The sequence below is a fragment of the Syngnathus floridae genome, chromosome 11 (genome assembly GCF_059516105.1).
Source record: "Syngnathus floridae isolate MCC-2025c chromosome 11, RoL_Sflo_1.0, whole genome shotgun sequence".
NCBI lineage: Eukaryota > Metazoa > Chordata > Actinopteri > Syngnathiformes > Syngnathidae > Syngnathus > Syngnathus floridae.
In genome coordinates this window covers 5291817-5318827 of record NC_142423.1, presented here as the reverse complement: position 1 = coordinate 5318827, position 27011 = coordinate 5291817, and the positions used below count along the sequence as shown (strand labels likewise).

The following is a 27011-nucleotide window of genomic DNA, read 5'->3' as shown; positions in this document are numbered from 1 at the left end:
GCGGCAGACCACATTTAAGAAAGCGGTGATATATCTTTTAAGTATTAAACTTTATTTTCGTCACTTTTTGTGAGATGGAAAAATGATAAAAACGTACAGCTCGGGGGAATTTTTATCTATAAGTCAGTGTTTTCCTTTTGCGTCATCAGCATGAAATCAAACTCAAAACACTTTCCAATATGTCTTTGACAAAAGCTTAAAGAGTGAAAATAAATTATCGTAGCAATAATTATAACATCAAATATAACAACCATAATAGCAATTAAGCATTTATAAACACTCTATTTACTGTCTTGTATTCCCCATGAAAGGCCATTATTAAAAAGGAGTGTGTTGGTGCACAATCCAGCATGTGACGAGAGCACAGCTTTGTGTGTTTGGCCATGTTGCCGCTTATGTCCAGCCAGGCCTTCATTTCCAGCACTGAAGCGTCGAGAGGGAGCGCATATAAGGAGATGGGGGGGGGGACAACCTTTGGAGCCCTCCGTCGATGACTGAGGAGAGGCGGGTACCACAGTGAGCGGAAAGAACGACAAGCGAGAAGACGCAAAACTCCTCACAGAGTCCCGCTCCTCGTGGTTTTCCGACTAAACTGCAGTTATCAAGTCCGACTGAGCGCCGCTCGGGTCCGACCGCTGTAAAAGTCTGCTCGGTTTGTGGCTTCTCGTGAGGGAGGGTGGGCCTTGACTGTTCGTGGCAACGCGGTGGCTCAAACAGAGAAAGAAGTTCAGTGGGGCTCTGCCCAAACCGGCGAGCGGTTGGTGTGGTGGGGGGGGCCGAATGAAGGGTGAATGGGCGTGGGTGTCGGCAGCATGTGTCCCGAGTGGCTGAAGGGGGTTAAGTGACCCATGTGGGTCATGTGGCTGGTGAGGCCGGGGGCAGCGCCAAAGGGAGAGGCCTTGTCCTGCATGCACTTGGTCAGCTCTTCGAAGCCGTCGCCGGATCGCTTGTTCCTCTTGGACTTGCTCGACATCTTGCGGTTACGCGTCTGGATGCCTTCTTTCTTCATCGTCAAAGGTCTGTTGACCTGCGGGGAGCGGCACATTAGCGCTACACGGCCCGGACAAAAAAGCTGCACACACGTCACGAATACCGCATTTTAATTGTGCTTTTTTTTTTTTTTTTTTTTTTACTTCCAAATTTCTGGACCCCTGCATGTATTTTTTCAAGGAATCGGCTCACATCGCTTTTCCTTTCAGCGCACTCAAATGCCTAATTCAAACCGGTATGCTATAAATAATGAGCAGCTGTTTTGCATAAACTATAGTTGAATTAGAAGGTGAGTCGGGGGAGCGTTTGGCTTTTGTTTAATTCAAAAGCAAACAGTGGTCTTGCTCAATTTGAATACATGAGGATGAGGGCCTGGCTGGATCTGAAAGGAGCAGCCTCAGACAAATCCTCGTCAATGTAACCGACGCCGTTAGACTGAATGACGGTCCCACCCCGCAGCCTCTCAGGGGAGGAACGCCCCCCATTGAAACAACGATGGATTAATAATAAAAAAAAAAAAAAAGGAGGACGGCCAGTGGGTTCTGCTCGACAGGGCGAGCTGGCTTTGCTCCACGCTCACACTTTCTCCGCTCCTAAATCGATACAAGCTGTCCGCCCACTTGACCAGTTAACGACACCCCCCCTCTCCCCTCCCCTCCCGAACGGTGCACTGTGTATTTTTGGGGGGCTACTTACGTTGTGCAGTTTGAAGTAAAGGCCGCAGGCGTTGCACACAGGGTCTCCGTTCCCATTGCGCCTCCACAGGGTGGTGGTGGTGGTCTGGCAGTTAGCGCAGCAGGTGCCTGCACGTCGAGCGGCGGACTGCCGGAAAAGAGAAAATGCCTTCAATCATCAGTTCAAACATACTCACTTGTTGACGATGTAGCACAATGAATATTCCGGCTAGTCACAAATAAAAACCTTCCTGGCTTTTTTGTTGTTACAAAAAACAAAGTCTAATGAAATATAATGATTACTTTTGAAGGCTCGTAAAGTTTCTTTTAAATTAGATACAAAGCTAATTTTTGCAAGATTTATTTTTAAAAGCAGAAGAATTAAACGTGAATAATAGATCATTCACATCACTGCAAAAAAAGTTAAATAAAAATGTCTAGGCAACAAATTTGGGTCTAATTCTTAGCTGGACAGTTCAACTCATTTTTTTTTCTTGTGAAAATTGGCTTTCGCTTATTTTTAACAAAACAATAAGAAGTTGCGATTGAGGATTTGTCTGAAATAAGAAGTTGCAGAACTAATTGCGCCTTTTATGTCCTACAACTTAAAGATACAAGTATAAACATCCCAGCAAATTGTTTTGGAGAAAACAACTTGTTGTTTGTTGTGCTAACTAAAATTGTTGCCACCATATCCATAATGTAAAAGTTATTCCAACTTGAATGGTGTTTTAAGCTCCCCCAAAAATTGTCAAGATATACAGGATTGGTACAAAAAAATTGTCACTGTCGAAAATTCTTAGTATCTTGTAAGCAAATATGCTGGAAAGCGAGCCACACAAAACCCACAGCCCCCACCTGGCATTAGACTGCCGTGTCCATTGCAGATCAATTCTACACACATAATAAGAAACATTAACTTTACATGCAAGAACCCTGCGGGTGCTGTGTTAGCGAAGCATCCTTTTTTTTCCCCCTTTTTAAATCTAACCCAGGTGCGAGTATTTCTGTCCATGTACCAACCGACGGCATTCCGATTCATTCTTATGCGAAATAATACAATCAAGTCAACATTTTAAGAAAGCCGAACATCCCGGTTGTGCACGCAGAATGATAAACACGAGAAGAGCATAAATCCGTGTATTTTCCAATCCCCGCCCCTCTCGGTCCATCTCTTCGGAGCGCATAAGCGGCTCCTCTAGTGTTGCGATAATCTCTTTACAGTATATGTCAGTCTGGCCAGAGAGAATGCAGCGTGCTGGGTGAAAGCGGAAACAGCCGGGAGCCTGACTTCCTTATCTGGGCCGGGCAGATATCCGGATAGGAAACAACTGGATGCCCCTTTGAACACGGCTCTGACAAACACTTGAGTTGGAAATGCAAAAGGCTGCAGCCGGCCCAATGGAAAATGGAATGGACTTTTTGACTAGGAAGGCTACCTCAAGGAATTTTGTCATCACAAAATGCCACAGTGTGTTTGTGTGTGTGGGGGGGGGAATTTGATGGAAACAATGTGCCGTACAGCTCATTTAATCAAGTTGGACACAGCTCACATGTTAATTCGTAACTTCAGGGCAACAAACTTTGATTAATATTTGACGTTAGTAATTTTGAGTTGTGAAAATCGCCTTTCCCGCATTTGACAAGAAAGAAAATGGAGTTTACATTCTACTTAGAGTTTAATATTGTGCCTTTTATTGTCCTCCCCAACTTAAAGATAAACAGGATAACCAATTCTGAAAATAGTTTGAAGCAAACAACTTGCTTGCTTTGTTGTGCTAGCCAAAAATGTTGCCTTAGTAGTAAAAAAAAATATTTTTAAAGCTGTTCCGACTTAAATTACAAACTAATCCAAGTTGGGATTTTTTTTTACAGTGTATCATAATTCATAGGAAGGAATAAAATTAAAAAGCAGGCATTTTTTTTGTTTCATTATTAATTCAACATATTTTCCACCTTTGTTACTAATCACACATGATTACTTTCTAAATTTACTATTTGCCTTTTCAAATCCAGTAATAATCCTTTTTTGTGTTTTTCAAAATTATATTTGCCACACCATTGTGATAGCTCCACGGCCATGTGCATACTGTCATTTACTCCAACGTGGTGTTAACGAAAGCAACATGGGCATTGCTATCAGTAACAGTATCAGAAGTAGCAGCAATAATGATAGCAGGAACAATAGCAATAGTAGCAGTATTGTAACGAGCCATGTAGGTGGATCATCAGGGGGTGAGAGGGACAAACAATTCCAGGAAGATGATAGGGAAAATATAACTTTCCTGCAATTGTGTCGACGGCATCTGCTTTTTGCTCATATTTGAGGTCCTTCGGACATACGAGTGGGACTCACCAGTCTACGTTTGGGCTTGATGAGGGGTCGGTTCTGGCCGTTCATCTTGTGGTACAGTCCGCAGGCGTTGCACAGGTAGTGGCCGGTACCATCCCGCCGCCATAGTGGAGTGGACGTGGCACCGCAATTTACACATTCACGGCCCTCTGCATATAATTCAAGAGGGGACAAGAAGAAATTTTATATAATTAAACATGTATCAATTGGGCAACCACACAATGGCGGCTGTTCACTGCTGATGGACAGGGTGACTTCAGCGGACCCAAGTGACCCAGAAGTCAGCCTGGGTCTCGTGACGTGTTCATATCACACTGCATATGTGTGTAATTAACTTAGTCATGGAGAGCGATGTAAACTGATGCAGGGAGGGGAAGCCCAGTCCGAATATGTCAAGAGGTGTCAAGAACGAGAAAAATACAGCACAGGACTTCATCTGCCGAGGGGACTCCCGAGATAAGAAATGTTAGTACGTAAACGTGTTAATGGCCACTGTTGGGAGGAACTATTGTCTTTCGGTTAAACCTGACGCTAAACACGCTTTTCTCCTTTGCTCTCCTTCTCATATAGCAGTTGACTTCAAATGGCCTATTGCTCAACTGTTCTTCTAATTCAAGTATCCCCCTATCCCTAGAGTACGACCTCATTATTACTAATATAATACCAGCGACACCCAACGTCCCACCCTTTCGCTTCACAATGGAGCGAAAAACCTTGTTCCCTTTGAAATGCGCCACGGTTCTTTTTGTAGCTCCCCCGTCTACTTCTCGAGTCTTTCGCAAGTCCGGCGAGCCCATTAAGATGGGTCATTAGAGCTGGAAATATTCATCAGCAAGCGCTGACGTCTTACGCAACATTTAGTGTTGAAATTAAAAATGAGAAGATGAAAGCTGTGAAAAAAAGGCAGATGGAGAGGAGTTTTTTTTTTTTAGGCTAATTCAACAGGAAGCCACAGTAAGGTATACGTGTCGACAGCTGAAATGTCAGTGTGGCATTTTGTACAGCAGTCAATCAACATTTACCCGCACTGGACATCCACTTTAACTGATAAGCGCCTTTTAATGCCACCTCCGATGTGTTCCCGATTATGAGCTAGCTCTTATTAAAATGTCACAAGACAACATTTTTTACCTATAAAAGCTCACATCAGTCAGATGGTCTGAGTGGCAGCATCGCCTGGGTATGAGGAGGGCACTTTTTTTAAAAAAAAAATCTAATAGTGACAAGTTAGATGATCACACAATAAATGTATAAAGCATTTATTGTGTGTTAATTTAGCTAATTGTGCAAATAAATGATCTGCTTGCTGCAAATAACATTGTAGCGTTCAGTAAACAAATGCATGTTCATCATGATTGTGTAATACAGAAAAGATGATAGCGCCGCTGCCATGCTGCGGTCTTTCTCGACTCCGCATTTTTTTTTTTTTTTTGTAAGCACACAAACAGCGGGGCTCTGTCGCCTGTTCTTTGTTAGCATGGGGAGGCTGTGGGGAGGGGTGGAAGTCGTGATTTGTTCACTCGAAGGTATACAGGATATGGCAGGAGCCAGGGCGTCGTGACTCCTTAGTTTTTAAGTGCAATGGAGGGCACGTTAAAACCAAAACAAGCTCGTAGCACGACCAGCAAATATCTGCTCAAGTGTCACGCTCAAGACGTGCATTTTGTTACACAACGCCTACTAATTGACCGCATTGTTGCAAAACGCATCAAGCTCTCAAGTGCAGGCTTGGAAATATATATATGTATATATTTTTAAATATTCCAATTTCATAAAATATTGTCGAAATGTCTTTTGTTGAGATTTTGCGTTTTTGCCTGTGTGCATGCCTTTGGGGCAAGATGATCCCGTTTGTTAACGCTGATACATGTTGCCAAATTTAAAAAATATCAGCATACTGAATACTCCATTATATGTTTTGTGTGTACATATTTAATTTGAAATTTTAACAATTTCACATCGAAAAAGATTAGCATTTTTTTTTCAATTGCACGAGGTTCTGCGAGGGAAAGTGTGTGTCACTGAATTATATGCTTGGTATTTTTGTCTCACTTTATTCCGTTTTAAAAGGTATTTTTCGAAGCAATATTTTTTTTTTTTTACAATTTTAACCGTGCACTGAAACCCAAAATTTGTGTAAACGAGCTGAATGTAATAAAGAGACTCACCTGAGCTCGACCGGGCTTTGCTTTTGCATTTCGTCGTGAAGCTGGACGACGAGCCAAGCAGGCTGCCGGGGTGGAAAAGACTGCCGCTGTACTCGTGGGGTGTATGCAGAGGGTAGGCCGGGTACGTGGGAATCGGGTGATGCGTGGCCGGGCCCTGGCCGTTCATGGACGCCAGGCCGCCGCGCAGAGGGCTGCAGCTCTCCATCTTCATGCCGTCCGTCAGCGACACTTGATATTTGAGGGACTCCTTCTCGTCCATTCGGGTCGACGTGGAGGTGGGCGATGTGGGCCCGGGGTCCGGGGACACGTCTTTCGGCGGGGTGGGGGGGAAACTGTAGAGGTGCGGGCTGGAGTGGGTGGCCGGAGTGAGCGAAGACACCGGAGCAGTGCCGGTGTTGCTGCTACAAGGATAGCCGGAGCTGGTGGGGTGCAGGCTGGGTTTGCTGAAGTGGCCCACCGCCCATGCGTTATGGTGGTGCGCGGCGGACAGGGCTGCCTTCCCGGGGTCCAGCCAAGGAATGCCAGGGCTGTGGATGAGGTGTGGTCGGCAGACCTGATTCCCAGTGAGGCGGGCTGAAATCGCAGACAGCTTACTCATATTTGTTGTTTGACGAAATGCGTCCAAACGAAATCTTAAAATACCCTATAAATTATCACAATTAGCCAAAGTTAACGGTCAAAATTTCCCTGCGTCAAAATGATTGAAAGAAAATCGAATATTTGTCCTGCTACCAAATTATCGTGACATGCAGAAGACGCACACTCAGTGGAATAAAACACAAAATGCTCTTTTACGCGTTCGAAGCACAGCGCGTCTCCCCTTCAGGCCGGTATCTTTACATCGCGTGCACTTCTCGGAGTAACGATTGTTATTAGTAATTTTGCGGTTTTTATTTTATATCCGGGAAGTGCCTCTCTCTCTCCCCCCTCACAAACTCCTGCCCCAGCACAGAGGGGTTAAATGACACACTTCCCTTTCCTCCTGCTGTCATAGAAATTCCTTTTATGTTGCTGAATATACACGCAAATGTCACCGCCGACTTTTGGGCCGAATTGCTTACATTCATGATTTATTATTCGGGTTTTTTTCCCCCGCTATAGAATAACATTTTAAAAGACAACCCTTAATAGCATCTCCTAAAAATACATTTTCTAAATATATTTTCTTCCCCACATTCCCCCAGGCATCTGTATAATTCCCAAAAGTTGCGCATCTTACCGTGCGCTTGGCTGTAGGTGACCCTGGCCCGAGAGTTGGTGTAGTAGGGGTTCCCCTGAGAGTCCAAGTGATTCAGAAACATGTCTACTTCTTCTTGTGGCAGCAAAGGCGCCATGGGCTCCATGTAGTTGTGGCTCAGGCCGTGATGGTGCGAGTCCGGGTGTTGGCCATTGAGTACGGCATGATGGTGCGCCATCCACCGGGACTGATCTGCCGCTGCGACCTCCATGGCTGAGACACTAGATTGCCGTCCACTGAAAGTTTAATCCTCCTGATAAATATTGTTTGCGTCCACTGTGAAAGTCTTGAACGAGTTTATTCAATGCAGAAAAAAAGAATCCTCAAACAATGCGGTCTTCCTTTTTCTCCAGCTCGACTACGTTTCACCTACAAAAAAAAAGAAATCACGTTATTAAAAATCAAAGCGCACAAAAATAGATGGCTAACGATGGAACAGAAGATGCATTACGCGCTTGTAGATTAAGAGAGAAAATGAGCGCCGTTTCCCCCTTTCGAAAATGAAACGACAAATATCTCTTGCGTCTCTCTAACCTGTTGCAGTTTTCGATCAGCTGACTGCAGTTTGGACTTGTCAGCCTCCTGATCCGCGCACCGCTCGGGATCATTAATGAGATGTGGCGCGGACTGATGCGGCTGGCGCCAGTAAATTCCCATATCAAGCCGCGCGGGGGCGGGGCTTTGTGCTGCAGCCCAATCGCGAGCCTCACTGCCGCAATTGGCTCGCAGCATCCAGGCTCCTCTCTGCCTTTTCTTTCTTTCTTTCTTTCTTTCTCGATGCCAATGAAAGACTTCTCAATCAGCAGCGTAATATCTCCAGTCTCTCGGCAAGCTTCACAATGAGGACGCAATCGGCCGCCGATAATCGTTTTTTAGCGCTTAAAAGTCGCACATTCAACACCGCTCCCGCACAACCCGCTGATCCCTCTAATATGATTATTTAGAAAATGTAATTCCACGCAAATTCGACTCCATACCTTATTGAAGCCGTCAATGAACGCACCACTTAAAGGAATCTTGATAGATTTCACACCCACTTGCAGAAATCTAATCATGTCAATTGCTGAATGAGTCATACAAAGCGGGCGATAATTGTGCGTGTTGTTTTGGTATGCCGCTGTTATGCAAATGTTTAGCACCTCTAAAACCAATAAGAGGAGGAGTCGATTTATGACCCCACATTCTGGCCCATTGTTCGCAGCGTCTAATTGTCTTTAATTAGTAGCAGAGCATTCCACTTGTGAAAACAGAGGGGTTTTTTTTGTCTGGGGCGACTGGGCTATCAAACACCGTTTGCATACTAATGGCGTCCTTTTCTCTGCGTCTGGCACCAGGGATGGGCGCAAGGTTTCGCCTATATGCTGATCATCGAAGTGTCTCCATAAGGGCCCCATTCAAAACACTCCAAACAAATGAAACAAACGATTTAAGGGCCTGCCTGGTTTTACCCACACTAATCAAATGCACGTTATAGTGGAAAGAAACAAAAAACAGTATGCACCGCAATGTCTGCAACTCGTATAATTTGTTTTTCTATTTATTTCATTAAAGTGGCGGGACATTTGATTGACGGAATAATTTGGAAGGTAGTATAGAATGGTTCGCGCCACGCTGACGCCGGAGTTTGACGTCACGTGATCACGCAGAATGGGACTGGGGGGATGATTGTGATACTTTGACAAATTCTTCAGGTAAAAGACCCCCTTTTTTCCCTAACGACCGTGCAACAATCAACGTGCCTGTGTGTGTGTCAGTCAGCACACAGTCCTTAAATCACTGGCATGTTGCCAGAGGGAGGTAGTTGATGAGCTCAGCCCTAAGAGCTTGTCAACCCCTAAAAACCAACAAATTAGTATAGAATAGTGACCACCTGAATAACTCACATTCCACCGGGCCAGGCCACACTGACAGGTGGAGTGAGGAGCCGGCATGTTTAAATGCACTCCCACTTCTAAACGAGTGAATTATAATGCTCTGCTTGCCGGGAAGAAAGAGCCGCAGCACTCTCAATGTCTTAAATGAGGCCTTCCAGGGAGGGAGCGTCAGACATGCTGCTGCATTCCCATTGTCGTTGTCATGTTTGCCAAATGGATTACTCAGCAGGATTTAGCCCTCTGTCATTTCTACCTTCATTAATCCCATTTGTATCTGCGCTAGAACAAAAGACGAGTTGAGGGTGAAGTGATTGTGTGGACGGGGGTCTTTGTCAAGGACATAGTAGCATTGTTTCACTGAGGGATGCTATCCTGGCATGTTATGCAAGGGATGCAAAGTGTGTGTGTGTGTGTGTGTGTAACAACTGTATCGCCACAGCCACTAATGAACAACAAGATTATCATTCCCATCCACATTGGTATTATTATTAAATGGGATCGTCTTTATCTACCTGTTTGCTCCCATTGGGCACAGTCATCCATCATTATCCAGAGTGGAGGTGTGTGACTGTTCAAAAGTGTGCACTCTTTGTGTGTGTTTAGCTAGAGGGGGGGGGCATGTGGGGGCCATGTGGGGCTTGTGAAGATAAGCAGAGGCAGAGAGAGAGGAGAATGACACAGAGCAGCTGAAGCATTATTGTCCCCTTTCCTCACGCCTAATTAGATGGAGCCGGGGCACCCAGGGGCTTTGGAGCCACCAGCACCCAGTCACAAGAGCATCTATCTGCCGTGAATGAGGCCTGGGTGGTGCTATGAGGAATCTGTCAGCTCACCGTCATACTATTACTAGTTCCGAATGCATTGAACTTGAAATACCTTTGGAGAGCGAGCTTCTTGTCATTTTTCGCTTTTTTTCTTTCTTTTCACAGACTTGTCAGGTTGAGGCATTCTACAAGCGTGCAGACAGTAGAAGGAGTGACAACATGCTGTTATTCTCCCCGCAGCCTCTCATGTTCTACTCATGAAAGCTGGCCACAGCTCTCGTTATGCAATGTGAAGCGTAACAATTGGAGATTTTGTCATCATTAATATCTGGATGATGATACAGTCATTCCTTTCATGATGACTATTTTTGGTTTGAGCAAAGCCCGAGGCAACATGTGTCTACACTACTATTATGATTTATAGTGTTATTTTTATTCTGGAAAGTATAATGTATACATTATTACACGATCCACAAATAACATACAGTACAGTACTTTGTATTTTGATATTTAAAGTACAATAATGTATATATATAATTGTACTATAAATTTATTTATTTATATATATATACACACACCCACACACACACACACACAAAGCAAAAATATCAAACAAGGTAAACGTTTTATTTGATCATAAATTTATAAAAAGACTTTATAAACGCCGAAATGGCCCCACAACGAGACAGACTCACCCACTCACTGCTTCAGGCTCTTCTCTCCGTCATATGTCATCAAAAAGAAACAAACTCGCGGTCTACTGGGAGACGTTTCTTTCCAAGAGCTGCACTGGAGTAAATGTAATTGTAGCTTTGAATCGAATCGGCTGCGGAGTAGTTGTGTTTACGTGCTTAAATATATATGCATGCGGCTAGTGCGAGTGTGAAATCGAGACAGTATGTGCGCTCGGTCTGGCGCTCTTCTGTGCACGCTGGCTTTGCAGGCTCAATAATAGCAGCACAAACTTGTGCGTCCATACAATTAGGTAGGCTCACAGGCACTGATGCAAGGAAGCAGCATTCGGCATCCTTTTTAGAAAAAAAAAAATGCAGGCAGTGAAGGGAACATCCTCTCGACCTCCACCTGACAGCTTTGCATCCTCAGTTCCACTTGCAGTAATCTGAAAAGGGAAGCAAAGTGACATTTAAAGGGATACTCACCCGACGACCAGTTGCCTAAAAACAAAAACGTTCAGCTTTGATCGCTTTACTAATCAATATGTTTGGCTAAGAAATGTGCCGATAGCCGCACCACAAAAAGGCTGGAATGGAGGAATTTATTGCAATCCGAAGGTGTGACAGATTTTTGTATTTAGATCTCGCGAGAATGTGCGAGTTAGTGGTCGTGTTGATTCGCTACTGACACATCATCAGGTGCGTTTTGGGACTTTTTTAAAAAAAAAAAAAATTCCCCCACTGAATTAATCCGACAGATAACTTTGCAACGACGTCGTCCTCCTCCTGAGAATGTGAACTTGTGTCTCGTTTCTTTGTTTTATTTTTATTTTTTCAAAGTAATGTATCTGTTACCTTTTTTTCCTCATTAATTTTATTATATTATTAGGTTTGCTTACACGTTCGGAATACACACAATGATCAAAGTTGTTTACTCACGACAAATTCTTTCTCCACCAGCAACGCCATGCAGGCAGAACAATTGGCGCAGTGCAACCAATTCTTGTGACATTTTTGTTTCGTGGTGTACGCGACGCAATTTTTAAAAGTAAAATAACTTTATTCAATTGTATATTTCTGAACTCAACGAAGCCAATTATGTCCTAATGGTGGTCTTTCAAATTATGGACAAAAGTAATATTTTGACTGAACAGACTGTCTTGACAAACTTTTAGATCTTAATTGAAAAGTAACTCTCCATCCCACACACAAGAAAAACCCACAAAATTGTATCATGTTTATTATTTTTGGGGTGAAAATAAAATTATGTTGTTCCCATTTTTGGTTAGAGATCCGCCCGCCGTGTTAAATAAGAAAGACGGTTGTCCCTCCCTCCTCGTGTGTGTGTGTGTGGATGTGTGTTTTATATGCCACAGCATCTCCCAACTTTTGTAAAACATGCAAAGCCCCTCAAATCTCCTGCACGCGACCTGCGCTCGTGCGCGTCGCTGATGCAGGGCAGGTGCAAAAAGAGGAGCCATGCAGGCAGCCCCGCAAGCCTCGCGAGCCCTTCATGCCGGGCTTGTGCTCCCCAGAGTGCACACGCTCACAAAACAGGCGAAAGAAAGGCTGAAAGGCTCAGACAGAAAAGGGAACAAAAAAATAAATGTGAGTTTCGATTGAATTAAATGCTTTTGTTTCTGGGTTTAAACTCACCATGCAGAGCAATGATCCGAGAGCTCATAATTTACATATAATGACAAATTATTATTAATAATAATAACAATAATAATAATAATAATAATAATAATGTGCGCCTCTTTCCTTCTGATATGACTCAAATAGTATATGCACTGCGTCAGATGCCAGGGCTCTTCTTCTTCTTCTTCCCCTCCTTCTGATTATTACCACGGGTAATATTTCATGGGCACCACGCAATCTTTGTTCCCTGTGAAGATAATAAATGGCCTAATCGTTATCAGCAAACTGCTGGGGGTGTCAGCACCGACCGAGGCTGGAAGCGGGGGTCCAAAGTGCTGCTGAATAAATTGGTGTTCCTTATCTCTCGCTCCCAGATTATCGCCGCCTTTTCAAACTTGCACAACAAATACATTGAATGCATCTAATGCATCATTTGTGTGCGGGGGGAGATCGTGTAGGTCGATAGAGACAGATAGGCGCAGAGAATGAGAAATATTTACACGGATGCGAGCTGTGCAGCCAATATAAGCTGCATTTGGCGTTTATTGGCCGGGTCATCTGTACACACACACTTAACATATCAATATAAGCTATATTAAATATACATCACGGTGATATGATGCCTATCTCCCTGATTAGTCCCATCTCGGTTTTTGAATTTCGGTTCACCTTTTCACTCTGCGTGCGTGTTTGGAGGCACAAAATCCCTCCAAAATGAGATGTATGAGCTAGGCTATATTTTAATTATAACTGCACGACTAGGCTATTTATGAAAGTTATCGCCCTTGAAAATATTTACTTTGGTCAGTTGATCTATTTTCCATTCCGCGTGTCATCACACACTGTCTGCTTCAATTTACTCCTCTACCAAATCCTTTAATTGATGTCAGGCGCTCAATGAGCTGTGTGTAGGACACTCCCATTCACCGTTCTCAAATGTGATCTTTTCACTCTACACTACGTTTAAAATCGTATAAAATGCTTCCTGGGAACCAAACACTCCGCGTTCATAATATAGCATGAGATGTAATGCACTATTTATGAGTGACACTTATGAAAAAAGATATTTTCTTGCCTTCAACATACACACGGCGCATGCACACACTCGCACACACACCTTTTAATACCGTGGCATCTCCAGCAGCCCCGGTGGTGCGCTGATGGTCTCCTAGACAACCGAGATAACGGTGCAGCAGTTTTCCATATCGGCCCTGGAGTCTATTATAGCGCGGGATTAGCTTTTCCGAAAAGGTCAGACGCAAAGTCACCAAACCTGCTTTTTTTCCCCCTCCCCTCTTCTCGCTACATGGCCCCAGCACAAACCTACATTTATAAACATTGCATGTGCGCTTCATTTTATTTGATGAAATTAGACTAAAAGTGCCGCGCGTGTCCGTGGACTTGAAAGTTGACAGAGCAGAAAGAGGAGCCCGTTGATATTTCAGCTCAAGCGCCCAACCCACTGCTGGAGCAAATTAACTGTTATGTAGCGACCTCTAGCGCGAAAAGGACGCAACAGCACCTGCAAAAAGCAGCCAAGTGTGAGATTGATTCCAGTGCACTTTATGCAAAGATGTCCATGAGGGATCAAGCCATTTAGGCCTCATAACAATGAAGCGCGCCCCAAAATGGGTGTGCGACTATTGCACAGCTGGAATGTTCCATCTGGGATTCCCGGTGGCTGCACGGGAAGTTAAAGGAGCTCTGACAGGAAGTGTGTTCTCATAGTGGGTCAGCATTTGGGCGGCGAGAGAGGGAGCGAGATGTTTCCTGTTGGCGCTCGCCACATGTTTAGACGCCTCGCTCGCAGTCTTATGGCCCTTTTGCTTTTTCAGGTCACTCGATAGCTCAACCTGACAACCTTTTACGTGCTCCGCGGTGATTCTGCAAGGATTAGAAGAGTGATATTCAAAGAAAGTGTTAAACTGGTTCTCCTCCAAGAATGGATGGAATGATATGCTCAAATTTATTTCTAAAACCCATTTATCATGTTGTAAATTATATTTACTATTCTCAATGGGCCACCATTTTCTTTTGCGCTCTCTCGAATAATATGCTATTTGGGAACTGGTTTACAAATAGTATTACGTCTATGTAGATTGTTAGTCATCCAGGTCAGTCAGCAGTCTATTTGCAAACAACAGTTCCGGAACTAACAGACTTTGACAACGCCTGTACAAAAAAAGAAGTGTCGTACCCCGTTTGAGATGATATATCTGTGTGGTGTTTGACCGCTAAGTTTTTGTGCAACTTTTGTATTAATCCTACACATGGAGGAGTGTTGCATCACAGGATGCAGATGTGGCCACATAAAGTGAAACTTGCGGCGCCATCAAAGTAGTTAGTGTCAGTTTGATGGACTCCCGATCCACAGGCTGCAAACGTTGCTTCATGCAAGAAAAATGAAGAGGAAGGGATTTATAGGAGAAGGCTAGATCCAAAGCAGAGATGTGATGGCGAGATATGTGGATTGCGAGAGGAAAAATCTCTTTGTCTCGGGTGAGCTCGGTGGACAATCAAAGTTTCCTATCAGCTGTGGAGTAGGGGAAATTGGCTGCCCTGGGAAGGAGAGGGCCACTCTCACAGCTAATGGGAAGTGCCCCTGTCACTAGACTCAGGTCCGATAGAGAAAGTAGGAAATGTGTCTGTTTGCGCGTGTGTGCGCGTGTGCGCTCGCCAACACCGAGCAGCCCGACAGGCTCTGCCAGTGTCATGCGATCCAAGACGATACAGCATCTAAAGTAGGGCTTCATCTGCCGCTTATCCGCTGCACCGAGGGACTTCTATGAGCCGCGCTGCCTTGTTTTTTCGGCCAAACTTGCCCTGAGAGGCATGACCGTGGCTGCTTTGATGGAGCGCCATGTGGCAGAGATCAGCGGGTCTTAGTGGGAGTTGTGGACAGTTGCAAACAAGGGCGACAAGGGAAGAGGATTACTGTCTGGTCCATACAAATCCACACCGAGAGAGAGGTTGACACGGACTTGCGTGCAGAAAGGCCCAGCTCGGGGTAGAAGTGTGTAAACATCCGCTTTTGGGGGCAAGATGGCAGCAGGCTTTTGATGCTTGTCTCGCTCGCCTCCCTTCTCGGCCTCCTCCGAGCTAGACAAGAATGCATCTCTCCGCACCCGAAGGCTCAAGCTTCGGCTTGAAAGTCCCATCTCTATCTCTACGCTCATTCCTCGCATCTGTCAGGGGGCGTCTGTCAGCCTCGTTCAGCTGGGGATGAGGGCCACAGACGCCGCCATTGTCCTCCACCCTCGCTCTGGCCACCTCGCGGGCGGATCACACCCGCCACCTGCGACGGAGGCCGGTACCTGAGGGGGCGGGGCTTTTCGGCCATCGCTGACCTCTCATCCCGGCAGCCTGTCACTGTGGAATGTGAGGAAAGGCCTTCGTTTTAAGATGAGCCAGGCGGACTCAACACAGTCTAGGTGTGCTGGAGGGGAAAGTTGTAGGTTCACATTTCCCCTCTTCGTTGACATCCTTTTATGCCGGAGCGAGTTGGATTGAATGAGTACGTGATAGCTAGCGTGTGTGCACATAATAACACGGTGACAGTGAGGGTGGCGGCTCTGTCTGGGTGATTTATGAGAGCGTGCCGCCAAGGGTCTTCTGAGCAGGATATTGTTCCCTGACTGGTGACTTCTGCCGCTTGCTTTTCTTTGTGCATCTCGGTGAGCTCGTGGGCATTTTCTCAGAGCCAGGGAGATTAAGAAGGAAGTAGCTGCAGGTGATCCCCCCCCACCCCCACCCGTGTAATCAATCACCACCACGTCACAGCGGCCAAAACCTTGCGAATTACCCGCTTCAGCTGCAATGTAGTTTGACTCCAGAGTTGCCTTTATTTTTTGCATATTCATTATTTCTGGCAGATAAAGAAAGAGCGCACTCTGCATCATTACTCCCCTTCAGGAAAGGAAGATAATAATCAGCTTCATGCATGCGGGTACCTTCCAGCTCAACCACATGGGCCAAGTCGTCCCGCACCTTGCACTAACCCCCTCATCCACCTCAAACACGCGTACGCCACATCAGGATACAGTGCTGCACATGAATTCCGGTTTAAACAGAATTTTGCTCGACTGACGCCAACAGATAAACCGCACTTCTTCTGTGACCAGTAATCACATCCTGGACCAGAGGACTTGACTGGAAGTGAAAAAAATGCTAAAGGGCCTAGAATCATCACGAGGCTGAGCGAAGAAGCAGGGGCCTCACCGTCAATAATGTCAGGTGAAAGGCAGCAGTCAAGCAGGGAGTCACCGTGGTATTAAATTTTGAGGCTTTAATGTGCGGCTTTTGATATCTACTTATCAAAGTCTCGACTTCTGACTCAGCATCTGTGCCAGGCTCGAGTAAAAATATAAGACTGGGAAAAAAGGGCCCACATTGAGTAAAAGTTAGATGACCTTTAAGAGCTACTTTTAAGTGGATTGTTTCATATTTAACAAAAGACAATGTGGTCACGTGTTGTTGCCAATGTGAACCTGAGGGCAGTTGAAATGTTAATTTAAGTCACCAGAGCAGGAGTGGCCAAAATGAATGAAAAGTGAAGAATTTCTGTTTAATTCTCATCCCTTAAGCACAATACTTATCAGAATGTTGTGTTTTGACTATAGTGTGAGCAATTTATTGAAAACAAATCATTTAAGTCCCTTTAAATTCAATGTTTACAAATTTTGTCCTGCTTTTGAAATCTGACTGCGCAAGGCCACTGCAAGTTCTCACCACTATTTAAAATGACTTTTAAATTGTGAAAAGTAATAAAGTCATCGATCAATAAATAGCCTAAGTTTGACATTTTTAATCGTCATCTTGGTCCAATTTGGCACTCGGTCTCAGTTAGACACATTTTGCAGCCTGTCTTTGATGGATGCCCTTGTTTCTATAATAACAGTGATACTGAAGTCTGTAGATAAATTCCATTCATCTATTATTCAAACATGTATTTTCAGTGACACGGATCATTTCTCATGGCGATCCGAATGATTAGTTTGGTTGAACGTCTTTTGAATTCCTTTTAATCATCGCTGGCACCCGCTCATAAGTTGTGAGGCCAGCAGTTAAGTCAGAGTGGCCCGATAGCATCGGCGCATTGCAGCAAGCAGACGTGAGCGCAGTGTTCTGTCGGACAATCCCCTTCACCGGTGCGCGTGCGTTCCGCCGACCCTCCTGCTGTGAGAATGAGCATGCACCGTCTACCGCTAGAGCAAAAAATCCACTGGAGCGCAAACAAAATGCCATTGTGTGGCCTTTCGGCGGCACCGAGCATCGGCGCGAACGGACATTGTCTTTGCTTTCCCCTGCCGTGTACTTTCAGAATGATTATTGTATGCGCATACAATGTTAACATTAGCATTGTGAGGGGAAGGGGGCCTGTTATTATGGAGCAGGAAATGACCTGCCGGGACCCATGATGACCTCAGAGGGAAAGCAGTGACCTCAGACTGACCTCCGTGGGCTTACTAGGTGCTGCACTCTGCTACACTATTAGAACAATGCGCTGGAAATCCCCTCTGGTGTTGTAAAGTGTGCTCTTACACATCCTGTTTATTATTCTAAAGCTTATTTTCATTCAATCAATGCCTTGATTAGTATGTCGAAATGAAATGCGACACACTTGTGTCAAGAGGGACACAAACCCAACACAAGGGCGTCCCCCAGTGGCCAAGACTTTAGTAGTTTCTGTTAAACACATCTCAGTTCTGAGGTTAATCTGCTGAATCGTAAATTTGCATCCAGTCCTCATGCTTGTGGTTTTCTTCAGGTACTCTAGTTTCATCCTACATTACTAAAACACATTAGTTGTAGTAAATGTGTAAATGGTTGTCTATACTTGGCATAATTGGACAAAATACACTTAAGAGTTTGGTTCTCCAATTTTTATTTGAAATTTGACAGCTTTACATTGTTTTCCATCCCCATGTCTTTTCTCACACAACTTAGTCTCACGTCTTTCTTAATCTCAGTGCACACAACACTTCTTACAAAATCAGTAAATGTAGAAAATGTGACAAAATTACAAACAAAAGTGACAAACATCCAAAAATCTGAGCTTTGATATTATCAGGGGGAAAGTAGAAAATAACAGTGCAAACTGAATACAATTGGCAATGATAAGTAACTAAACCACACCTAACCGCTTGAAAAAATTCATGTATGTGAGCAAAGACATGAGTGATTGACTTGAGCACTTGTTATTCATCTTGCAAAATGATAAACCTAAAGCACAAAAACAAAAGTCGAGATTCAAACTTAGGGGACATGTATGTAAAGTCTGACATGTGACAAAGGGAGTATCGCTCAACAACTTGTGATTCAGTTAATCACAAGGCACGAGTGTTTGGATAAGCCCACATGATGTGAAAAGCACGTCTGTCACATTCATTGGGGTTGTCATACATAAAACATACTTGACTGCGTGACGAGCGTTGACGTCTCGCTTAGAGAGCATCCAGCAGACTATCGATGCGGCTGACCAGATCTTGTCTCTTGAGGGACATGGCCTTGTCGTTCTCGATGTATGCCTCCTTCTTCACCTTGCCGGCAACCAGTCGCTCCGCCTCCTGGCTCGCGCGGCCCACCAGCTCCTTCACCTGGCCGTCCAGCTTCTGGACCTCCGCGACCTGGTGAAGAGATGCCCGTCACTCGACGTCCACGTTATTTAACCACGTTCCTGGAAACGCAAGCGCCTCGCACCTTGTCGGCCAAGTCGGAGCCTTCGGCCTTGAGGCGAGCCTGCAGCGAGCTGATCTCGTTGGTGAGTGCGCGGTGGTCCGCATCGAGGGTCTTCCGGCCGCTATTGAGCGCGCCCGTATCGCGACATTGCTTGTAGCGGTTGACCACCTCGTCCATGTGTCTGTACAGGCCCAGGCGCTTGTTAACCAGGGTCAGCACCTGCTCGGTGATGGACGCCACCTTCATGCGCACCTCGGCCGCAGGGTCCTGAAGGAGAAACATGGGAAGCATACGATTTGTACCTCATCAAAAGAGGTAAGCAGGCACAAATTGTTTCATTCTCAGGAACATACAGAACAATTCAATGTTCATCCACTAGATGGCAATGTTGCCATTTTCAGAATCGCTTGTGTTCAACTGAACACAATCGTTTGTTGGGTTTACTGGCTTAGTGTTCCTACAGTGGTAACATAGTACCAGTTTGTACAACATAACTCACAATATGACGGATTTATCACTAATCTAGGCTGGGACAGGTCATATTTGTTTGGGGGGAAAAATAAGGTGGAAAACAAACCTTTGTTATGGCAAAGTCCATCCGAACATAGATGATGACAGTGAAGAAGAGGATGTAGAAGGCTGCAAAGACCAACAGAGGCTCCTGCAGCATCAGGATCTTATTGAAGTTGTAGTGAACCTGTAAATAATGACAATGGAAACACTTTGAGACACCAATGCTAATCTAGTCACATAAATTGTATAGACCACAACTGAAAAGCTCTAAATGTTTAATGAAAAAAATCCTTTCAAGATAAAGGTGAAACCTGCTCAACAAACAAGAGCTGCCTCGAGTCAACCTTCAGCCAATCACCATGATTCGGATGAATGAGAATCTAAAGGATCCTTACCACAACATCTTGAATGTGCTGCTCCACCAGGTTGTTCTTGGTGGCGACCAGCACGGGGCGGCCGAAGGTATCAAGGTACGTGTAGTGCAGTTCGTTTGGCATGCGATTTATATTATATGGTGTATCCATCTGGATGTTTCTAGAGGAAACAGACGGTAAAATAAGACAAATAAGTAAGAATATATTTGTCAAATTCATCAATTCAAACGTTTGTTGCAGATACTCACTTGGCTCCCTCAGGCAGAATGATTTTCACAGTCATAGAGTCAATGACCTGGTCATCATAGACGTGGTCAACCAGTCTCATCTTCAGTGCGTACTGGTCACCTGAAATACAGGATGTTAGAAGCACACAGTAATTAAGAAAAAGGCATTTATTATAATACTCACCCAGAGTGTAGAGATACTCATAGCTGGGCAGGTTATAGCCAATCATGTAGTGGGTCTTCCAGCCCCCAAACAAAGGGAAGCGAGGCCGGATCTCCACCTCCACAGAATCATCTAGAATCTGCAGGTGGGAGGTGGAGATGTTCCCAATCTCATCCCTGTAGTAGACATCTTGTGCAGAGGCAGGAAGTATTGTCTGCAGAAGGGGAGCTCATTGTCACATCACAAATAGGAACAATTAAGCGCGAGCGTGTATACCTTGAAGGACTTGACGGACGAGATGCCGCTGTCAGACTGACGCTGGTAATCGTAGCGTGAAAACGGGCCCTTCAGGATGGCTCCGGTGTGCCTCACATCGATGGTTTCCTCCACAGCGATGTTGCCCCAGTGAGACACCTCAATGGTGCGAGTAATGCTACTGATAGTCAGGAAGGGCGTGTTGTTCTCAAAGTGGATCTTCATTGGATCCTAGATATGAAAAGACATGCACAGTTAGAACTTAGTGCCAGCACAGACTGTCACTGTGCGAATGATGAGCCGTACCTGGCTGAACTGGGGAATGTCCTCATACGGGCCATATTCAATGATATCATCTGTCTTAGTGGGGTTGCCCAGTTTAGTGTAGCTCTCCACTGTTTTGGACGCCAGGCGAACGCGTGTCGTCTGGCTTCGAGTGGGGTACGGCGAATAGAAGTAGTGGTTGCCTTGAAAAATGACGAGCTGGCGCTCAGCCTGGGTGATGTCCGAGGGGAAGGGCTGGAGGACGTGGCTGAATGTCATTTCCACTTTGACTTTGACCTTACCGCCCACGACCAATATGGATGGAAGAGTTACTTTGAAAAACTCCCCACTGTAAAAGAAGGTTACACAAGTGACTTGGAGTACATCAACAAGTGCTTCTGCTACAAATGGATAAGAATGTTGCTTTACGTTAAGCCGTTGATTTTTGTTTCCTTGATGTCAAGTTGGCCATCATCCTCTTCATCACCTTGCACCTGAAAAGACAGGTTGATTTTTAACTAAGAGCACATTAATCGTTTGCATAGCGTTTTTCGTTCTCTGTTGGTGTTTGTGGTGGAAAACAAGGAGGCAATTTTTCCGGGGAAGCACTTGGATTCATTCATTCCAAAAACATCCCAGTACCTTGCGAGTCTGGACATGTCCGAATTGTCAGTAGGACCTAAACATTAAAACTCGCAGATTATTCAAGGTGTCGCTCACGACTTTGTTCGTATTGGGTTGTTGAAGTCTAAAAAAAACACGTTTAAGGGCTATGAAAGTGGGCGGTTCCTCTGCGCGCTCGTAGCCGGAAGTATGCTGCTCAGCGCATACGTGTCATTCAGTCGCTAAAGCAAATGTGCACCCCTAAGGAAGTCAACCAATTAATATACTGCAATTAAAACAAAAGCTACTCTAAACAACGCATCGTTTCATAACAATCCTGACAACGTCATTAACAAACTAATGTTAGCCATGGACAACTTATTAGCAACGATTAGCAGTCAAACCTATCGGGCCACTGGTATTTATAAGCATAGTTTTGATGCAATTCTTTGAAGAATAGAGAATGTGACAAAACTGTACAAGCAGCTTATAAACGTGCAAACGTTTGACTAAAAATATTTGCCTGAGGTATGAGAGGGTAACAACAGTTGCGAGTTTCCTGCACAAAATAGCCAGTGTGCTAACCGCTAACAAGAGCCCGTTGCAGCGTGGTAATGTGCTCATTTTCAACTCACCGAGGCTCCCATGTATGCCAAATGTGGGAAAAGCTCCGGATCCACGGTCAATATAAAGCTAGATACGTCGTAGCGTGCAAAATTAGACAGGGTAATGTCCGCGGTGATCTTAGCCAAATGAGTGCTCAGGTCCACAGTCCTCCTGACTTCGTCGTTCACCAAAGTGGCCGAACACAGCGCGCCGGCCATGAGCAGGAGGAAAGGGCCGATCAGGGACATGTTTGCGGAGGTGCAGGCGACGAATAACGAAAGGAGAGCGTTCGGTTGGAGGTGAACAAAGTAGAAAGGCCGTCACACCGCGCCGTTACTACTGCATGAGAAGAGATGACGCTTCATTCATACGAACGTCATTACGTCACAAAGGCCTGCGCCGGAAGCGACTGAACGCGACTTGGCTCAATTGTTTTACTTTTTTTATGAGAATTTATAAAACGAATGTTCGTTCTGTATATAATAAAACGTTTGAGTGAAACTCGAGGTTCTTGGCGTTTCATGTTGTACGCAGCCTTTTATCTATAATTTTGTCTTACGCTCTGCAAGCCGAAATAGCTCAGTTGGGAGAGCGTTAGACTGAAGATCTAAAGGTCCCTGGTTCGATCCCGGGTTTCGGCAAAGTGTGATAACCTTTTGCTTCAGTAAAGCGTAGTACAAAGTTGCCACATTCTGATCAAGTGAAAACAAATGTTAGAAACGTGCAGAAAAGTCACTCATTCACAATACCCGACTGTATTTCAGTAAATTTACAGCTCTCCAACTTAAATAATGTATTGTATAAGATTTCTATATCATAATCTGTTCTCACACGTATTTTTTATTCACTGGGTTTATCACAAAAGTAAGCAAAAACAGCTGAGCAAGGCGTAGCCAGTGTGTGACGTCATCCTCGACGGAGCTTGTTTTGGAGGAAGTGGACAGCGAATAGCGATCGAGGCTAAATGCTAGGCTAACACATTAGCTTGACGGACAGGAAAAGCCAACGTCAACGACAAGACACCATTGTAGCACATCGCTAACTGAGATTTTCGCTGCCACTGACAGCGCTCACTTCGATTCGGAGAGTTAGTCGCAACGGATAGACATCGAATATTAGTGGTGTCGAGGCCTCAAAGGGACACTTTAGGGACGACAGACATTTAAAAGGAACTGCTAGCCCCCCTCTCTTTTTTTCTCCCTAATCTGCGCTTTCATAACGCCAAGAACCGAGACAGAGGAAACGTCCACTTTTGATATTTTTACCACAAGATCGTCTCACAGGTATGTTTTCCGATATTTTCACACACTGCTTTTGTGAATATGAACAACAAGGCTGTTGCAAATCATGCTACATTCTCCATTAGACCCGTTGTTGCGCTAAATGTTAGCCGAATCGATTTAGCCGGTGGTAAATGTTAACACAAACAGCAAAAATTTGACTAAAACAACACGCTTCCGGTCGTTATCAAGCAAAACCTCCATTGTTATCCATGATGTAAACCCTCGAGATTTTACATTGTTTGTTTGGTCGCGTTTCGGTTTTGTGTTGTCACCTTCGAGTGTTTTCACGGCTGTAAAATGATGACGAAGCATTCTGTGTCATTGTTTACCAGGTTTTACTTGTGCTTCTCGTTTACCAAATTACACAAATTGTTGTTATCGAAGCCATATTTTCCGAGCCAAATGTTGCTTGCCAAGTCATGATTCCGTTAGCCGTGTGTTGACCAACCATGTGATCACTCCCTGACAATGTGTCATGGGGTGCAGATTAGGAGCGCCGCTACTCGAGCACTTTCACACCCTTTTACAAGCATTTGGTCGCTCTTCGTGCTTTATTTTCATCAAAACAAGCCGAAGTGTAAATGGGGGTACGTATGTTTCCTGGCAGTATGTGGATGCAAAAAAAAAAAAAAATCCAGTCAAATGAGGAATATTGGACTTTGGTCTGTTCAGTTGGATGCACTGTAGTGGTTGAATGGTTCAACATGAATCAATCAGTGTATGTAGAACAGAAAGTGATGCAATCATGTTTTAATCCCCTCTCGTAGAGTAAGGACATGTAACGATTAACACTATGGTTCCATTCTTTATGCTGTCTTGTGACTGCTATTTGTTCGGTTTCAGTATCCTTTTAACAACATTGAACTCAGTGGAACCTCCAAAGTCAAACAAAGTCCATATTGTTATGCTGGTCGATTTTCCATTGGTTGTAACTTGAACACCATCTTATACATGGAAAAAAAAAATAACGCTCACTCATATTCCTTACATACATGTCCAGTAATATTTTAACATGAAAATGCAAAATTGTAGAGAAAGGATTGCAGAAGGGGGAGCCAAGTTCTTTCCACTGCACATTTTAACATTCTCAAATCTCAATATTTGAGAAGCTGTATTGTCAATTGTGCAGTTATTTACAATACATGACTGAACTGACCACACTGCAGAGATAAAGGGTAAAATTCTACAGAAAATATTCTATGTAAATTTGAAACGGAATAGTATAATTCCCCAGACCAGTGTTGAGTGGATTAGGCAGAAGTGAAAGTGCAAAAATAAAATGAACGACAAATATGAGTAACTGTCATGTGTAAAAGTACTTTTCCGTCAATGTTTTTCCTGTGGCTGATTGTACGCATGTCTACAACAATTGTGCTTCTTTGGAGCTCTGTGTCCATTTTAGAGTAATGCCCCCCTCACCCCCCACCCCTTTCATGTTTTCTCATGTCGTTCCAGCTGAGGCACAATGACTTCAAGGAAGAAAGTCCTCCTCAAAGTCATCATCCTCGGAGACTCCGGGTGAGTGGTCCTCGTCCTTAAAGCTCAAGTGCTTTCCACCGCACCTGGGATGGATGCCTTAGCACCACTTGAGAGCACCACTTGTTCGGCTCTCGGAACTGCACGCAAATGAAGCTTTTCTGTCCCTGATCTTTAACTGTGCTTCGTGCTCTGTGCTCGCTTCCCGTCTAGAGTTGGGAAGACCTCGTTGATGAACCAGTATGTGAATAAGAAGTTCAGTAACCAGTACAAGGCCACGATAGGTGCAGACTTCTTGACGAAAGAAGTCATGGTGGATGACAGACTTGTCACCATGCAGGTATTTTGTCCACACTGATTCAAAATTCAATTGCAGCTTCTTTTCCGTCATTGCAAACACATAATAATGAAATTTTGCCATATGCATTCAACTTCTTTTGATTGCATTTCAGATTTGGGACACAGCAGGTCAGGAGAGGTTCCAGTCTTTAGGGGTGGCGTTCTACCGCGGAGCCGACTGCTGCGTTCTGGTCTTTGACGTGACGGCCCCAAACACCTTCAAGACCCTCGATAGCTGGAGGGACGAGTTCCTGATCCAGGCCAGTCCCCGAGACCCGGAGAATTTCCCCTTTGTGGTGCTCGGCAACAAGATCGACTTAGAGAACAGACAGGTGGCCCGTCAACTTCCTATTTTAGTTCGTTTTGCATTTGAATATGTGGCCCTAAAATGTTGCACCTGCTCTCGTGTACGTCCAGGTCACAACCAAGCGGGCACAAGCATGGTGTCAGAGCAAGAACAACATCCCCTATTTTGAAACCAGCGCCAAGGAGGCCATCAACGTAGAGCAGGCCTTCCAGACGATCGCACGCAACGCTCTCAAACAGGTACGACGTTTACGCTGACGCAGCACCTCTCGGCGTAGATCTGCAACTCCTCTGCCCGTTTTCTCAACCAGGAGACCGAGGTGGAGTTGTACAACGAGTTCCCAGAGCCGATTAAGCTGGACAGGAACGAGCGAGCCAAGCCTTCGGCGGAGACCTGCAGCTGCTGAGGCCCGCCGACATCTGCGTCGCGGCCCCTCGTCGCCTCCCCCTCATGCCTTGTCTGAATATCCTCCCTTCCCACCACCCACCGTACAAGCAGCATCTTGCTCACGACAGTACGACGTGAACATGCTGCAGCCTCCTCCTCGTGTATGGGAATCACACATTTTCTTTCAAGCATCGCTCTCCTAGCCCAAAGAACACCTTAAACATCGTATGCTTATTCTTCCTGTCCAGTGTTTTTTCCCCCCCCACCTTTAAATGGCAACAGACGTTTTCAGTTCTATGAATATCGCTGCTTTCACAATCACTTGTTTTACATTGAGCTCAAACATCCTACATGTCTGTGTTTCATTGAGGATTTTTTTTTTGTAGCTGTGGTGGTTGTCTTATTTTAAAGGGCGCCACAACTGCATGAATAGAAGAAACACTGCTCACCCCTCCCCTCCTTTAAGTGATTTGTATTGTGGCTTTGTGTCACGCTACGCACCTCACGCAACCTTAAAATAGAAGAAATACACATCGGGACTGAGATTTAACTTGGGATAATCAGATTGTAGTTTTGATGCTAATTGATACACAAAATGAAGACAAATTGCAAGTCCCACCACTCAAGAGTTCAGGTTGTGTTGAAGTCACTCAAAATAACCTTGTACGTGACATGAGATTGGCACACAGGTTAGTTTTGTTCCTCTTTTGACTTTTCTCTAGTACAGTTATTGCTTCCTGGTGCAAGATAAAACAAATCAAGGCAGCACATCAATTCCTTGACAGTCCAGGAAAATAAGTATAACTCTGGTTTCTAACTCAGTACTCTTAGTAAATGTGTTTCTTTTTATTGACAACTGTTTCAAAGACTTTGTACAATTGCAATTACTTTGTGGGGAAGACAACCATGTCAGTTTCCGTATATCTTACTGCCAGTTGCTTTAAGTGCTTGACATTTATTTTAACCAATCAGATCTGTCTGTTTGAATCACGGTAAAACGGAAATGCATTACGAATTTGAAGATCGCTAACAGAAAAGAATGAAATGGTGGAAGTAGTGGCATTCATCATTGTATTATAAATATGATAAATGCATAGCAATGTTTCAAAATGTCTTTGCCTTTCAAGTAATAAGGGTAATAAAAACCTCAAATTCAGCTAC

The 27011-nt window shown here is 44.6% G+C and overlaps 4 protein-coding genes and 1 non-coding gene across 13 annotated transcripts in view; 3 read left to right on the top strand and 2 right to left on the bottom strand.

The window, feature by feature from the left end:
• LOC148390499 (uncharacterized) overlaps positions 1-12339 on the top strand; it is a 56794-nt gene extending 44455 nt beyond the window's left edge. For 3 of the 6 annotated variants that reach the window (XR_015861308.1, XR_015861304.1, XM_088389705.1), the window contains one exon: positions 10226-12339. Coding sequence is in view for 1 of the 6 variants with exons in the window: in XM_088389705.1 (XP_088245831.1) it covers positions 10226-10239 (14 nt within the window). In the remaining 5 variants the exon portion in view is untranslated. The other 3 variants (XR_015861309.1, XR_015861307.1, XR_015861305.1) reach the window with 2 other exon arrangements.
• gata2a (GATA binding protein 2a) lies at positions 32-8109 on the bottom strand. Of its 2 annotated transcripts, none has more exons than XM_088389704.1 (6): positions 7957-8109; positions 7405-7791; positions 6186-6758; positions 4021-4166; positions 1687-1812; positions 32-1027 (listed from the first exon to the last, which is right to left on the bottom strand). In XM_088389704.1, exons 2-6 carry the CDS (start codon positions 7631-7633, stop codon positions 728-730), a joined length of 1374 nt encoding a protein of 457 aa, XP_088245830.1. In that variant the 5' UTR covers positions 7634-7791; positions 7957-8109; the 3' UTR covers positions 32-727. The 2 variants fall into 2 exon arrangements, with proteins under 2 accessions (XP_088245830.1, XP_088245829.1); XM_088389703.1 differs by having other exon boundaries at positions 4021-4179; positions 6187-6758.
• Positions 12340-18242: 5903 nt separating the features above from the next.
• On the bottom strand, positions 18243-22441 carry rpn1 (ribophorin I). 2 transcript variants are annotated; one of them, XM_088389420.1, is made up of 10 exons: positions 22088-22441; positions 21279-21343; positions 20892-21198; positions 20607-20816; positions 20352-20544; positions 20189-20288; positions 19962-20100; positions 19631-19750; positions 19075-19320; positions 18243-19001 (listed from the first exon to the last, which is right to left on the bottom strand). In XM_088389420.1, exons 1-10 carry the CDS (start codon positions 22304-22306, stop codon positions 18819-18821), a joined length of 1782 nt encoding a protein of 593 aa, XP_088245546.1. In that variant the 5' UTR covers positions 22307-22441; the 3' UTR covers positions 18243-18818. The 2 variants fall into 2 exon arrangements, with proteins under 2 accessions (XP_088245546.1, XP_088245547.1); XM_088389421.1 differs by lacking the exon at positions 22088-22441 and adding an exon at positions 21492-21592.
• A 185-nt stretch (positions 22442-22626) lies between these two features.
• On the top strand, positions 22627-22699 carry trnaf-gaa (transfer RNA phenylalanine (anticodon GAA)). Its single transcript has one exon. It is a non-coding gene; the product is annotated as a tRNA-Phe (tRNA).
• A 289-nt stretch (positions 22700-22988) lies between these two features.
• rab7a (RAB7a, member RAS oncogene family) lies at positions 22989-27006 on the top strand. 2 transcript variants are annotated; one of them, XM_088389425.1, is made up of 6 exons: positions 22989-23341; positions 24797-24859; positions 25031-25157; positions 25270-25488; positions 25574-25702; positions 25774-27006. In XM_088389425.1, the coding sequence occupies exons 2-6, from the start codon at positions 24807-24809 to the stop codon at positions 25867-25869; spliced, it is 624 nt and encodes a 207-aa protein (XP_088245551.1). In that variant the 5' UTR covers positions 22989-23341; positions 24797-24806; the 3' UTR covers positions 25870-27006. The 2 variants fall into 2 exon arrangements, with proteins under 2 accessions (XP_088245551.1, XP_088245552.1); XM_088389426.1 differs by lacking the exon at positions 22989-23341 and adding an exon at positions 23715-23928.
• Positions 27007-27011: the final 5 nt, after the last annotated feature.

What these genes read in the sequence shown, in the direction of transcription:
- gata2a (XM_088389703.1), bottom strand. Translation starts at nt 7,633, where the DNA reads ATGGAGGTCGCAGCGGCAGATCAGTCCCGGTGGATGGCGCACCATCAT. An exon ending in CACCTACAGCCAAGCGCACG is followed by an intron (nt 6,759 to 7,404) that starts GTAAGATGCGCA and finishes CTGCGATTTCAG; the next exon opens with CCCGCCTCACTGGGAATCAG. An exon ending in TCAAGCCCAAACGTAGACTG is followed by an intron (nt 1,813 to 4,020) that starts GTGAGTCCCACT and finishes CTTTTCCGGCAG; the next exon opens with TCCGCCGCTCGACGTGCAGG.
- rpn1 (XM_088389420.1), bottom strand. Translation starts at nt 22,306, where the DNA reads ATGTCCCTGATCGGCCCTTTCCTCCTGCTCATGGCCGGCGCGCTGTGT. An exon ending in TGGCATACATGGGAGCCTCG is followed by an intron (nt 21,344 to 22,087) that starts GTGAGTTGAAAA and finishes CTGTCTTTTCAG; the next exon opens with GTGCAAGGTGATGAAGAGGA. An exon ending in ACAAAAATCAACGGCTTAAC is followed by an intron (nt 21,199 to 21,278) that starts GTAAAGCAACAT and finishes CTTCTTTTACAG; the next exon opens with TGGGGAGTTTTTCAAAGTAA.
- rab7a (XM_088389425.1), top strand. Translation starts at nt 24,807, where the DNA reads ATGACTTCAAGGAAGAAAGTCCTCCTCAAAGTCATCATCCTCGGAGAC. An exon ending in ACAGACTTGTCACCATGCAG is followed by an intron (nt 25,158 to 25,269) that starts GTATTTTGTCCA and finishes ATTGCATTTCAG; the next exon opens with ATTTGGGACACAGCAGGTCA. An exon ending in TCGACTTAGAGAACAGACAG is followed by an intron (nt 25,489 to 25,573) that starts GTGGCCCGTCAA and finishes GTGTACGTCCAG; the next exon opens with GTCACAACCAAGCGGGCACA.